Source organism: Ornithorhynchus anatinus, chromosome 4 (genome assembly GCF_004115215.2).
Source record: "Ornithorhynchus anatinus isolate Pmale09 chromosome 4, mOrnAna1.pri.v4, whole genome shotgun sequence".
Classification (NCBI taxonomy): Eukaryota; Metazoa; Chordata; class Mammalia; order Monotremata; family Ornithorhynchidae; genus Ornithorhynchus; species Ornithorhynchus anatinus.
Genome location: NC_041731.1, coordinates 72,855,554 through 72,871,319, shown reverse-complemented (window position 1 = coordinate 72,871,319; position 15,766 = coordinate 72,855,554). Strand labels below are relative to the sequence as shown.

At 37.3% G+C, this 15,766-nt stretch overlaps 1 protein-coding gene across 1 annotated transcript in view; it reads left to right on the top strand.

The window, feature by feature from the left end:
• The window catches only part of CSMD3 (CUB and Sushi multiple domains 3), a 778,187-nt gene that overhangs the window by 672,014 nt on the left and 90,407 nt on the right, over window positions 1–15,766 (top strand). Inside the window, 5 exon segments of the mRNA XM_029063925.2 lie at window positions 352–529; window positions 3,213–3,358; window positions 8,985–9,065; window positions 10,550–10,663; window positions 15,316–15,504. Coding sequence (XP_028919758.1) covers window positions 352–529; window positions 3,213–3,358; window positions 8,985–9,065; window positions 10,550–10,663; window positions 15,316–15,504 — 708 coding nt within the window.

Genomic DNA, 15,766 nt, shown 5'->3' with positions numbered 1-15,766 from the left:
TACATGATCCTGATAATTCTCCCTACATGTAACCTTTAAAAGTGGGTTTGTGCAATTTGAAATTGGTAATACCAGAGGTAGAAAATTGGAGAACAGAGATCTATAATTGGGTTTAATATTGAGGTGAGATCAAGTCAAATTAAAAATCAATTTGAAGTTTATTTGAATAATGGGGTTCTCAGTAATAAGTGAAGACAAATTGATTAATACTTGTTTCCAATTGGTAGCCTTCATGTACTATCAAAATTCACTCTCCTTATGAAATATATTCCATTTTCAACATTCAAAAAAAGCGAAGTGTGTGAGGTCTTAAAGTCTGCATTTAGAATTTTGGGTTTGTTTATCTTTTAGCTCTGTGTGGGGGAAATATAACTGCAATGAATGGCACCATTTATTCTCCTGGATACCCTGATGAATATCCTAACTTTCAAGACTGTTTGTGGCTTGTAAGAGTCCCACCAGGAAATGGAATTTACATCAATTTCACAGTGCTTCAAACAGAACCAATATATGATTTCATTACTGTATGGTAAGAAGGAACCATTGCAATTGATTAATTCCACTGTATATCATATAGTTCACCTAGGGAGGGAAATATTTTCAGGTTCTGTGTTTCAAATCTTTGTTCAATAGCTGAACTTCTGGAAAGAAATCAAACTAACTGAAAACACCAGATTTGGTAGTTTGTTGTCACATAGCATATAATTATGGCAGAAAAAAAATATTTGATGGGTAGAAAATGCTGATTGTGCTTTAATACATTTTATCGTCAGTAAATTTTAAATTAGATCAGTCCATTCACTACTATTAAATCACAATTGGGTATTCACCAAAGTTTGCAAAAGGTAAACCTTAAATAAGACCTTTCAAATTGCAAGAACAGCATAGATTTACATAGAATTACAAAAGCAAGAAAGGTTTTATCAAACTCCTAGAGGAAGACTTTCCCTGCACACTCCTTCACCCAATTACATACACTGGGAATGTAACAGACAGGGACAAGAGAATGTGAGTTAGCAATCTGCAAATCTAGTTGTGATAAGCAAATCCTTTGTACGAGTTCCTAGTTCTGAAGTCTTCATGATTGGACTGAGCCTTGGCCTCCATTTATGACAGGAAACTCCTGAAGAATTAAGATCCCAAATCTTTTTGGTTCCTATTGGCCATGGTTTAGGGAAGAGTTTATAGCTAGCTATCTCACACCAAAAAATCAGGAAAGAGAAGGAAGAAGGCAGAGAAGAGTAGAAAATTCTTAACTTTGGGCTACTTACAGATTCTACAAATGTTCAGATGGCATAATAGGGAATCTACACTTTATTTTGTGCATGGTATGGGGAAGAAATGTTTTACCCAAGTACCATACAGTAGTGGAGAGGTCCTGTTCCATCATTAACATCCTTCCAGAACCCCAACAGGCTCTACAGTTATGGTACAAAAATTAAATTTCCCAATGATTGACTATTTGGATTCCTTTAATCCTCCTCTAGTCATTTGGGGAATAATAATAATATCAATAACTGTAGTATTTCTGAAATAGTTACTATGTGCCAGGCACTGTATGGATTCTGTCTGGGGTATATGCCAGATAATCAGGTGGGACACTGTTCCGAACCACATGAAGTTCATAGTTTAATGGGAAGGGAAATTGGGAATTTAATTCCCATTATACAGATGAGGGAACTGAGATAAAGAAATATTAAGTGACTTCCTCAAGATTATACAACAGGCAAGACAAAGAGCCCAGATTAGAACCCATGTCCCCTTGACTCTCAGGCCCATGTTTTTTCCACTAGACCATGCTACTATGGCAGGAGGGTGAGATCTGTTCCCATTATGTATGTCATGATGCCCCCTTGATTATCCTTTTAGAGTCTCCACCACTACCAGAAAGCACTAAGTGGGTACATATAAATAAGAATTTGGCTATGATGAGTGTGTCCCTTTTTCTATTCCTTGATTCGTTAGATAACCAACAGAGGGCAGTAATATTCAATTTAATTGACCAAAAGGAATATAAAGGAAAATTTGAATATAAAACAACCTCCCAAATTTTATTATAGGGCCTTAGCAATAGTGATCTTATTTCTGTCTTTGGAAGCTTTATAGTCCTTTAATGTTTTACGTAAAGAATAACTTACTATTTAATTTGGTGGAGAGACATGGGGGAATGAGATAAACATTTTGAAATTCAGTAAAAATTTTACAATAGTAAACTTTAATGGCCTACTGCCATTTACAACATTCTTTTACAAAGAACTCATAGTTTAAAAATTAATTAAATTTCTTGTCACCTCTAATACACTGTCCACATATATATATAATTCTAGGAGAATTCTGGGTGAGGAGCCTAGATTCCTGAATTTTCTTTTGACTTTGTTGATGAGCCTGAAATGTGTTATTTTTGGTTCTGTGGCAACTGCTCAAGACTAGTGATCCAGAAGCAGTTAAGCAGCACCCAGAAGGGTAATGGAGGAAAAGTGTAGTAGTGTGGAATGGGAGAGCTAAAAAAGAGTGTCATAGAGAGCAATGTAATAACTACAGAAGAAAAGGTTCCAGAATGAAAAATCAAGATTAAGAGTTATTGGTAGCCCAGGGTCCCATCCTCAAAATCCTATCAGGGTCCTAGCTACTTATATAATGAGAGCAAAGTGCTGTGAAAGGAGGAAATGGGGGAAACTGAAAATAATGTGGACAAAGCAAAAGCAGAAGTAGTAGAGGGAATAACGGAGTAGGTCATATGGCAGCATACAAAATTAAATGTTTGCAAAGAAATAAAAATCAGTCAGTACATAAAAAGTCAAAAGAATGGAGAAAAATCAATCAATCATATTTGTTGAGAGCTTACTGAATGCAAAGCACGGTACTAACAGCTAGGGAGAGCACAATACAACAGAGTTGGTAAGTACATTCCTTGCCCCAGGAAGCATATAGTCCAGTGGGGAAGATAGACATTAATATGAATGAACTAATTATGGATAGAAAATTACAAGAAAAGCATGAAGTGAATAGTGACAGAGGTTACGTAATTCATGCATAGAATGCTGTTTCTATTAGTTAATAATTCTGTAAGTATAAAGCTTAACCACTGTTTTTGTATTTTTTGGTATATGTAAAATATCAGTTCTATGGCAATGGCATATAGACATATAGGAATTTAAAATCCAGGTTAAAAAGCCAAGACATTTACTATAATGTTATTTTCTCTCTTTTAGGGATGGACCAGACCAAACCTCACCTCAAATTGGACAGTTCAGTGGTAACACTGCATTGGAGTCAGTCTACAGCAGTTCAAATCAGATCCTAATCAAGTTTCACAGTGATTTTACTACAAGTGGATTTTTTGTACTCAGTTACCATGGTTGGTATTGTCGGACAGCTTTTACTCCTAAATGTTGCCTAATTTGGGTTTGCAGAAATTGGATGGCAAGCATTTTAATCAGTATTCGAAAAAATTGAAATTTGGCAATTTTCACTGTAGCATTTTAAATCTGCAAACAAATAATGACACCTTATGTCACTTGGTAATATCAAAATATGAGCAAAGGGAAGTGGCAAATCAATCAGCTTGTTATCGTTCAAGAGCAAATCACTAGTTTGCATAGCCCCTGAAGAGGAGGCCTGGCTTCATGGTTTATTAACCCAACCATTAGTAGCAGATTTCTTAGTACATAAATAAGCAAATGGCAACCTTTTGATACAGTTCTAAAATAACATCCAATTTCTAAAACTTGGAATGTGAAAATATTGTTTATTCCTTCCTTGATTGTTTCTAAATGGCATATCCTTTATAATCTAATTGTTTCAATCAACTCTTTCAAATTATTAGGTTGATCCTCCCTCTGAGATATTTGTAATAGCTATGATCTCGATTATTTCCTGGTCTAAGCATTAGGTAGTTGTTCTGTGGACAGATGAAACAGTGTCTTTATCAGGGCTCACTTTAATATGAAATACTTGGAAATACACAAGCTACACTGTTACACAATATGCAAGTTATAGAGTTCAATTCCAACCAGTGATTGAATGATAATTTGAAATTACAGTAAATGGCATGTTCACATATAGTTTGGTATATTTTCTCAGTAATCCATATATCAAGATTTCACAAATAGAAGACTTGAGCTGTAAAAACTATAAGCACAAGATTTATGAAATAGTGCTTAAAGGGAACCTTTAACATTAAGAGAAAGATTTTACACATTGTTTCCTACTCCCAACTATAATATATGATCATCAACATATTTATTGTAAACATTTATTTTTCCAGTGCGATGGCAGAAATACAACATTGGACTTAACTATTCATTATGAATCTTCATTATCACTTTATAAATTATGAAGCTCTGAGTGGCCCCAGGGAGAAATTTAATGCTCTTCTTTTGTATCCAGGGATATTATCTTCTCATTAAAGAGACTGAAATGTTCTGGGCAATGACTACAACTACCACACAGAAAATGAACATTTTAGTAAGGGTTGTTGTCCCTTATTAAAGCATAGCTCAGAAATCTAAAGAAGGAACCGGTTCATGGAGGTATAGTCCTCCAAGCTTAGAATAATGCTTGCACATAGTAAGTGCTTAACAAATACTATTATTATTATTATTATGACATTCTGAAAATGAAAACTAGTTCTATCTAGATATAATTCAAACATGGAAATTAAAGAATGTCCTCTCATGTGGTGAAATGACATTTCTAGGCAAAAATATCCCTTCCTTGTTGGATTCTCACTCTGTATTGCTTCTACCATGGAGCTTCAAGAGGCAAACATGGATGGTATAGACACGTTGCTGCCATAGTTCATGTCAGTATCATTTAGCATTTACAACTGAATAGCACCATTGAATAGTATCTATTCTAGACTGTAAGCACCTTCTGAGTGGGGATCATGTCCACCAATTCTATTGTACTTCCCATATGTCTAGTATAGTGCTCTGCACACAATAAACACTCAGCAAATAGAGTTGATTGCCAGAGAATTAAAAATATGTGAACTGTTGCTTTGAGCTCTCACTTTATATGCTTCATTAATATTTTACCTATATTATAGAAGTAGCCATTGAGGCTTGGGGGTTTTCTGACAGGGGGAGGATAGGGGAAATATGGTATTTGCCAAGTATTTCCTATGTGCCAGACATTATACTAACAACAAGCTAATCAGGTTGGAGCTAACAACAAGCAAATCAAGTTGGACAACATCCACATGAGGCTTGCAGTCATAATTCCCATTTTACAGATGAGGTAACAAAGGTACAGTGAAATGACTTGCCTAAGGTCACAGCAGACAGGTGGTGGAGCTCGAATTAGAACCCATGCCCTCAGACTCTCAGGCCACTTACCAGTAGGCCATGTTAATAATTTGGTCAAAGTGGCAGTCAGTCATATTTGTGGAGTGCCTACTCTGTACAGAGGACTATAATAAGCACTTGGGAAAGTACAGTAAAAAAACACAGTTGATAGATATGTTCCCTACCCCCAACGAGTTTACAATCTAGAGGGATAGTAAATTTGTATTAGAACTCTAGGTCCCATGTACTTGTAATCTGTTCCTGAACTCAAAAACTGGCCTTCTATTTTCTACATACTCGATACAGAGACAGGACTCTAAATGGCACCTTCCTGGGATGAAAGACTTAAAGCATTTTTTTAGAATCCCCCATCTAAGTGTTTTGACAAAGAATTTAGAAACAAAATTAGTCCTCTATTTTCTAACAGTGAGCAGATTCTAAAGTATTGCCTGGGTGATGATTATGCATTGGTTGTAGACAGGGTTTATAGTGTTCACTTTATATTTTCATTCTGTTGTGGCTTTAACATTTCCTTTGATGTTTCTTTCTCTATTATAATTGTATTTGTTGACTTTAGATAATTTGTTATTATTTCACAGAGTGGTAGACTTTCCAGACAGTTTCTGGAGGTTGAATATCCGTCACTAGAGATAATCTCTGTAAACATGCTTAACTCTGGTTTGAAAAATAGAAAACAGGATCATTTTATTCCTAACTGGACTTCTCTTTACGAGGCACAACTGACCAGCCGTATGAAATAGCTCATAACAAAAACATAATGTCTATAAAATGCTACACAAAATGAGATTGAGGTGTGCAGTGAAATGAAAAAGAACAGACATAAACCAAATTTCTTTCCATGTTGACATGATTTATCTATGTAACCTTATCTGCATTCCCTTAGAACAAGGAGTATGTTATCTTTATTTTCTAAACAGTACTAGCATGCTATTAGTCCACAATTATTAGAATGGTGATCATACCTTTATAACATATTTTTTTTAAAGGCTATTGGTCAAAACCTTTAAGGACCATTAGTTCTTAGGTACCACATATAAGTATTGTATATTAAATAAAGGCTATCTGAAAAGTCTAAAATATTTTTACTCTTAAAAATGATTTGTGACATTAATGGGAATGTAATTCAATTTTACAGCATTAAAATTCTTTGATTGCTCTCCTATCCATTATCCTGGTCTCTAAGAGCCAACCTTGTTGTAATCTTTGAGAAAGTCACCCAAAGCTGTTGAATGAAGATGACATTAAAAAAACCAGGAGAATGATGATGAATCACTTAGCAGCTTTGGTAGTGCTATGAACTGCCAACAGAGCTGACGAAAATTAAGTTACGCAATTTGGGAAGTGCTACACACCATGAAATATTTTCATCAGTGGCCCACAACTTAATGTAGTTTACTGAAATTTTGCTAACTAGACAGTACTATCCAACATGGCATAGGTCGGGAAAGTAGAAAATGGAATAGAGGTGGTCATTGTGGTTTTTGAATACTGACAGAGTTGGGCAGCAACAGGAGATTAGACTATATACCAAACTGAGAGCTATAGTGCTGTCCAACCTTCCCTATGAATATGAAACCTGATCCTACCACAGAAGACATTGCAGCTTCTTGAGCAATTTAACCAGCATAACTTAACACTGAATAACAAAACAAACCTGGACCCACATATCTGAGGATCCCAGCCCATAAGGTTTTCCAGGGGCTTCATGGAACCCCATTAATTGCCCAGTTCTACCTTCCACATCCTGGCAAACTCCATCCCCCACAGGTGAAGGGTGGAAGAAAGCCTTCCTTCAAGCACTGATAAGGTTTGGATCCTTTTGATACTCATAGTCCTGAAGTAAGGTCAGCTTCCTGGTATGGAAGCTATGTCCACTTCAGTAGACCTATGCTGGGTGGTGTGCAATGGTATTTATTGAGCACTTACTGTATGCAGAGCACTGTACTAAGTGCTTGGGAAAGTACAATACAATAGTGCTGGTAGACATAATTCTGCTTTCAAGGAGCTTGCAATCTAGAAGATACCCAAACAGCTGCCTTATGATGAGTTGTACTTCAGAAATTTAAAGCACTAAGAGTTAATTGCTCTAGCTAGAACATGGAAAGGGTTTTTTTTTTTTTTTTCTTAAAGAAGAGTAGCTCCAATAACCACGTTGAGTTGAAGTAGAAAACAAAACCAACTTTAGCAGTTAAATATAACCATCTGGTCTTGGTATGTTCTCAGTTTGTTTGTATCTTTGTGTCTTTCTACATTGGTCTGCTTTGCAACAGTAAGTGAATTCACCATCAGTGGTTTCTTTTTCCAAAACAAAGAAAAGCTAGTGATGAATGCATAGTAACTATAGGTCAGCTTTGTTCCATAAATGTATGTGATGTTCCACATACTTCTACACATACTTAGCTCACTGAAATATGGATATACAATAAATTTTCTTCCAAATGGATTTGCCTAATTCCTTTAAAATTATCAGAAAAAATATCTTGTCAGGGTTCCATTTAGATCCCGTTCCCAGGAACAAGATATCATTTTCCCATCAGGCATGTTGGAAAGCAGCCTGGCTCAATAGATAGAGCACAGGCCTGGAAGTCAGGAGGGACCTGGGTTCAAATCCCGGTTCTGCAACATTTCAGATGTGACCTTGGCCAGGTCACTTAAATTCTCTGTACCTGAGGTACCTCATCTGTAAAATAGGGATAACCGCATGAACCCCGTGTGGGACAGGAACTTTTTCCACCCTAACTTGTTCTACCCCAGCACTTAGAACAGTGTTGGCACATAGTAAGTGCTTAACAAGTATTATTATTATTATTATTATTATTATGCCTCTAGACTGTAAGCTTGTTTTGAGCAGGGAACTTAGACACTAATTCTGTTGTATTGTACTCTCCATGTACGTGGTACCAACTTCAGTAATACCATTGATTGATTGATTGTGCAATTCAGTGTTACTGTTGTAAAAATTCATGGAGTTCAATCCCACTGGAACACAGTCATTGGGATCCTGAGGAGATCCCTAATACAGGAATTAGCTCTCCAAGCGTAGATCCATTTGGCCCACTAGAGTGAGAACAAGCTCTTTGGGACCCTGTTGTTCTGACTCAGGCTCATGCTGTTGTTACATAAAACCCTGAAGATGCCTAAAATTTTGAGGAGGTCAATAAAGCAACTTATCACAGTTTGTTGTAACTCCTGTTAGCTGTTTTTTTGGAAATTACATTTGATACTTTTTCCACTACATAGCATCTTGTTTTAATTAACTGCATTGCATACAAGTGTATTTGGCAAAAATAAGTAAAGTTTGGGGACGAGACATTATTCTGTAGTCAGGTTATTTTCCCATTTCATAGTCAACTAGAGACTACCAAATTAAACTGTGTTGTCTATGTGCATTCCCTGTCTTTTAAAGGAAGTAGGAGAATTTAACATGAAAGCATGGATGCAGAAAAATCCATCATGTAATTGGTTTTTTATTATTATTATTGCAATCTAAGAAGAGCATGACCTCCCAGAAATTGATAGTAATATTTATAGGAAAAGGATAAAATGTGATATTTTCTTCTTGTAGATACATTCAGCTAAGCCTCTTGTTATTGTAGTTCATATCTTAACAGTTAAAATCATAAAAGTACATGTGTAGATTGAATAATAACATTTCTCCTCTATGTTGATTTTTAGCCTACCAACTACGAATATGCCAGCCTCCTCCATCCATACCAAATGCTGAAATTTTGACTGAGGATGACGAATTAGAAATAGGTAAAAGTCTTATGATAGTTGAAAAGACCGGTTTTGTGATTGGTTAATTTCTATTCTTAAATTTTTGTTTTTTACTAATCACCCTAGATAAAGAAACCTGATCATCATATTGTAATTTTAAAGCAGAACATTGGGGTACCAGCCAACTTTATAAGTGACATAGAAGGATAAAGATAGGCAAATAAGAAAGTAAAGACTTCTGGCAGTCTTTACTCCAGTCTGCTCTGGGACTTACTCTGCATTTACATGCTCCAGCACAAGTCTGATCTTTTAAGTGAGCAAGAGGAGCAGGGATTAGTACAGGGAAGCTTACCAATTTAATAATTTGTCCCAATTCCAGTATATTTTACTAAAATTGCCAGGAGTGACCCAGATATATACCAGCTAAGCCAGGATTTATAGTTAGCTTAGGCCTGGGGAAAGCAGTACAATCAAAGGTAGTCATGGACAGTGGAAGGGAGAGGAAGGGAAAAGCTGAAGAAAAGGTCAGACAAATGAGATAATTATTCATTGTCTAGATTGGACCATCTAGGAAATTAACTTGACCTAAGGAATGTAGCTATCCTTTGAATTGATGCCTTATCATGGCAGGGGAGTTTGCAGCTGCTAATTCAACATAGAGCTAAGCCATATAAGTCTATCCATAATGGAAAGGTCTAAGCCAAAGTGTTAAAGTGAATTCACCTGTGATGGGCAGCAGCATGAGAATGAGTCAAAGGTGGCTATCCAATGATCAAAATGTTGATCAAAGACAATGACAGACGCAAGGTTTCATTACGTGGAAGAAGGCAATGGTAAACCACTTCCATATCTTTACCAAGAAACCTCTATGATTACACATACCAGAATGACTTTATGGCAAAGATGGGAAATTCTGAAAAGGGTGTTTCCACGGAGTTGCTGTGGGTCAGGAAACTACTTGACAGCATTTGGAGAAGAAGAAGTAATGTAGACTAAAGAATGATCAGTCATTTTATTTGGGGTTATTTCTCCTCCTTAATGAGACCCCGAGAGGGGTCTTATGTTGGCTATATCCATTTCCCATAGCACTTAGCTTTGCTTCTCACCAACAGATCCAAGTACCATCTGGGATATCCTTTTTCAGTCTCAAAGAATATGGCAGGGTTGGTATGGAGATTTTTTTTTTTTTTTTCGCCATAGGGTATAAGCTAATACTTACTAGAACTGGTAAAGATAATTGGATTAATATTGATCTGTGTTTTTCCAGTTTGATTGGGAATCACATTAAGAATATTTTGTGATCAGAAAAATTATTTGGAAAACATGGAAACATGACATTTTTGTCTGCTAAATTTCTTATCATTAGTGCTAAAATATCCACTGAACACCCCCTTAGCATGGTAAAAGCATAACAAACACCCAATTATCTTTGGAAAATTTAATACACCCATTTCTACTGAATATCTTGCTCATTCTTGACACTGCTTCATTACTTAATATATATTTATCTTTCAATCTAATAGGTGACATAATAAGGTACCAGTGCTTACCAGGCTTCACACTCGTTGGCAATGAGATTCTAACATGCCGATTAGGCGAACGACTTCAAATGGATGGAGCCCCTCCTGCCTGCCAAGGTAATAATTATCAGTGTGATATATTTTCCTTTGTACCTTTAGTTTTTAGAATCCTACTTTTGGCCCAGTGAAAAGAGCATTATTTTGGGAAACAGAAGTTCTGTGTTCTGGCCACTTCTCCCTGCAACTGGTTAATGGGGGTCAAAGATTGAAAATAAACTTCTCACTGTGCTGTAACCTCAATAAAATCCACCCTTTCCCTCTCCATCCAAACTGCTACCATGTTAGTGCAATCACTTATCCTATCCCACCTGGATTACTGCATCAGCTTCCTTGCTTACCTCCCAGTCTCCTGTCTCTCTCCATTCCAATCCATGCTTCACTCTTCTACAGATACATTTAGGACATGTCATCCCACTCTTCAAAAAATTCCAGGGGTTGCCTATCCACCTCTATATCAAACAAAAACTCCTCACCATTGGCTTTAAAACACTCAATCACTTTACCTCCTTCCTCACCTTTCTGTTCTCCTACTACAACCCAGCCTGTGCATTTCACTCCTTTAATGCTAACTTTCTCACTGTGCCTCGATCTCACCTATATCGCTGCTGACCCGTTGCCTGGAATGCCTTCCTTTCTCAAATCCAACAGGCAATTACTCCTCCCTCCTTCAAAGCCTTATTGAAGTAACACCTCTTCCTAGAGGCCTTCCCTGACTAAACCCCCATTTTGTCTTCTCCCACTCCCTTCTGCATCGCCTAACTTGCTCCCTTGGTTCTTCCCCAATCCTAGCCCACAGCATATATGTTCATATCTGTAATTTATTTATATTAATGTCCATTTCCCCCCCTATATACTGTAAGGTCACTGTGGGCAGGGAATGTGTCAGTTGTTATATTGTACTTCCCCAAGTGCTTAGTGCAGTAAGCACTCAATAAATATGACTGACTGAATGAATGAATGAAAGAATGCTGCACTCCTGTTCACCTACTTGTTCATTGTATTTTGCAGCCCAGTGGAAACATTTCTGGTGGGGTTGTTTCTGTAAGAGTGGTGTGTGCAAGACCAGTAGCACAGTCATTGATTTGTACACTCTGAGTCCTGAGAACCTGACAGGAGTCATCATTGCCACTGAATTGCAATAGTCAGGAATTATTTTGCAATTTAAAGACTCAGGGGCCAGGAATGTTTTCAGCCATTTAGGTCCTAAATGGGATTTGAAATGAAAATCAGAAAAACTACAGCAAGGTTATTATCGCCTTTCAAGAACTTGGATATCATTATTGCTGTTGTTATTGTTATATTAATGCTCATTAAGCACTTTAACAGGAAAAACGCTATGGTAAGCTATACAATCAAATTCAATAAAATGATAAAAGTAGTGAGATATAGTCCTAGCCAGGGCCTTCCTAGCACATCTCGTATGGCCAAGGTTTTGTATAACTAAGTGGAGCTGACTTCCTAGTTGAACTGATTAGGCCCAGGCTAGGTGCCTCTTCCAACTTCATGCTGCTCCTCCACATTGCTCTCCCAGCCCAGAGGGACTGATCACTGTACCTGCCTAAGAACCAGTAGCATGGGATCAATCTCTGGAAGTCGTGATCATTGCCTTAGGTCCTGGACCTGGGTCAGCAAATTAGCAAAAATTATGTGCTAGATTTTTAAGTGTTTGCAGAGAGTTATACAAAAGTCATACCACCCAAAAAGTAAAAGTGATGGGTAGGGAAGAATTTCAGCCACAAAGATGCAGTCACTTCTTCCTGCTGTCATCAAGTGCAATTCATGCCATCAATAACCCACATATTGCCTAGTTTGCGGGGGGGAGGGGGGAATGTCATAACATCCTAGCTCAAGCCAAATGAACTCAATTGGTGAACCACATTTTTCCCATCCCTCATCTAGATTAAGAACCCAATTCCTTTTATTATTCTCATAACTCCAATGTTTCATCAATATTTGCAGCTCTGCCTCCAGACATCCCTAATTTTCCATATTCCCCATAATCTTATAAAAGACCCAAACATGTTACAAGTTCCTAATAAGAACCTAACCAGTAACTACTATAACCTGCAGTTCATATCATACTCTTGCTAATGTATTCCAGGAACTATCCAGAAGTAGAATCAGTTCTACTTGAACATTTTAAATAGCAGCTTTGTCTTGAAGACTCTTTTGCTATTTAATTTCCATATAATTTCCTCCAATTCCAAAGTTATTTCTAAACATAGTTTTGAAGTATATGAAAGAGCAAGGTCAGACAGACAGTGACATTCATCAGGTGTTCTGAATTATCAAGGATATTTTTTAATTGAAAATTTGAGTCCAGTGTTTCTTCCTATAGGGGTGCCAAAAGCTCAAATTCAAATTATGAATTGATTGATTATTTGGCCCAAGCACTGATTATCCAATTAGCAACCCCGGCCAGTGGTATTTTCAAGTTCCCCCCAAATAGTTTAGAACTTTCCAATGTCAAGCCACGCTGTGAGTACTAGGAACAAATGAGATTTTAAGCAAGCCACAATTTAAAATGGGTAACAGCTGGAGACTGTTCACAAAACTCTGGGGACACCTGCAGATAATCTCCTCAGATCTAGAGCCCTCTCTGCAATCTGTTCAGAGATTCAGCAACACACATCTGGAATTGACAATAAGATGGTCTTGAATTGGCTGATGATCCCAGAATCTGGGAACACAGTTGTGGCTGTCTGATATTATGGTGACAAAGACCCAACTTTTTACATATGAACAGCTGCCTGCTTTAACATTATCCCAGCAATCTGGATACTCCTAAACATTCACCTCTTTACTCTCAAAGACCTAAGAACCAGCATTCAATTCAACAATTAATTAGCAACACCACCAGTTTAAGCAGTTATTGCTATTGACAACCTCATCTACAACCCCTAAACTCCTCTGGCCTCCTCCTCTGTCTCTCAATCCCTAAGATTCATTGGGAAATGGGGAGAAGTCAGCTTTCTTCTTGCTTCCCAATGTTGCTTCAGCACAATCCTAACACCACCCTCGTCCTTCTCTTTCCCTTCCTTTGAAATCCATATCATCCACCTCTAACACCCACTCTAGTTACCAGTCATGGTCATTTACCTCTGGCCCAGGCCTCACCTTTGGCTTTCTAAACCATTTTGATCCCTTTATCACATTCCTTCCTTATATTGATTCTTGGGAAATTATATATCCTTGTAGATATTCTTGATGAAACCCTCCACTGACTGCTTCCTCTCACTCTTCAACTACGCTGACCTCCAATTCCACCTCACCTCACCTACTCATCAGTTTGGACACCCGCTTGATCTCATCATCTCTAATAATAACAATAATGATAGTGTTTGTTAAGCATTTACTATTGCCAAGCACTGGAGTAGATACAAAATAATCAGGTTGTCCCACGTGGGGCCCACAGTCTTAATACCCATTTGACAGATGAGGTAACTGAGGCACAGAGAAGTTATGTGTCTTGCCTAAAGTTACACAGTTGACAAGTAGCTGACACAGAATTAGAACCCACAACCTTTGACTCCCAAGCCTGTTCTCTGCTTCTCTGTTTCTCTAATCAATGTACAATCTCTCATCCGTAGCAACTCCGAAATCTCTCTATCCAACCACAACCCTCTAACCTGTCTTCTTTCCCATACACCCACTCCCCACAAATCTGTCCTGTTATCAACCTCCTTATTGTACTTCGATCTCATCTATCTCACTACTGATCTTCGCCAACATCTCTCCTGGAACTCCCGCCTCCTTCATAGTTGACAGATCACCACTCTCTCCACATTTAAAGCCTTATTAAAATGCCATCTTCTCAAGAGGCTTTCCCTGACTAAGCCCTCATTTCCCCAACTCAATCTTCCTATTGCATCTCCCTTGCACTTGGACTTTCACCCTTTATTCTCCCACCTTCAACCCCAATATATAAATATTAATTAATATTTAATTAATTTAATCAATTAATTTCCATCTCCCCTCTACACTGTAAGCTCATTGTGGGCAGGGGATACATCTATCAACTCTGTTAAATTGCACACTGCTCTTCACACAATAAGTGCTACTTTATTGTTTGACTAAAGCCCTAACCAACATCTATAGATTTGCTACACTTAAATTAGTGGACTATCTTCACTACCTTTGAGTGTCAGTAGTAATAAATACTCAGCCCATGGTTTCAGATACATTTTGACCACATTATAGCATAGTTTTTCTTTTCCTAAGAGGTTAGATGGGGATTTGCATTTTACTTTTTAAACCACAAAAAACATAGTCATCTGTAATCCAGATGCATACAAAATGAATTGGCCAAATGTTTGCAGTTCCATGGATTTTCTTTATCACTTTGTACTGGTCAACCCACTTCACTTTGGTTTCTATTTGAGCTTAATGAAAGATGATAATTCTTATGTTTGACTCTTTTAAGGAACAAGCCACTGTTTTATATTTATATCCTGGAAGAGTAATATATCTTCCACAAACTGTGAACATAGAAAATCATTAGACAGTAGATCTTGAGCCATACTCTAATTTTCATGGTACATTTTGAAAACACTACCTTAATAATACCTGTCCTGGCACTTATTTATGTGTATGTCCTCTGTCCATATTTATTTAACATGAAAAACAAAGGTACAGTCATTTTGGTTTACAATTCATAGTTTGGTATAAAAACACTTTTTGTTGTTAAAGTAATTAATTTTATTTCACAGTACTCTGCCCTGCTAATGAATTACGTTTGGATTCAACTGGTGTCATACTTAGCCCTGGCTACCCTGACAGCTATCCAAACCTTCAAATGTGCGCCTGGAGCATTTCTGTGGAAAAGGGATATAACATCAGCATGTTTGTTGAATTCTTCCAGACAGAAAAGGAGTTTGATGTTCTTCAGGTGTATGATGGTAATTATTAGTTATAAGTATTTCTGGAAACTCAGTATATTGTATTTTATTTCCTACCTCTCCAATTACTAACAGAACTTACAAGCTTGCACATCGATTTGCACATGTAGAGGATTTTGAATAATTTAGAAGGCTGAGGAAAGAGTTGTATACCAAGGAATGTGACACTTTGACATAATTCTGTCTTTGCAGTGACTTACATTCTACATTGTCCCTGTGCCAATAGGTCCATTTACAAGAAGTCTGTTTCCAGTGTTATACT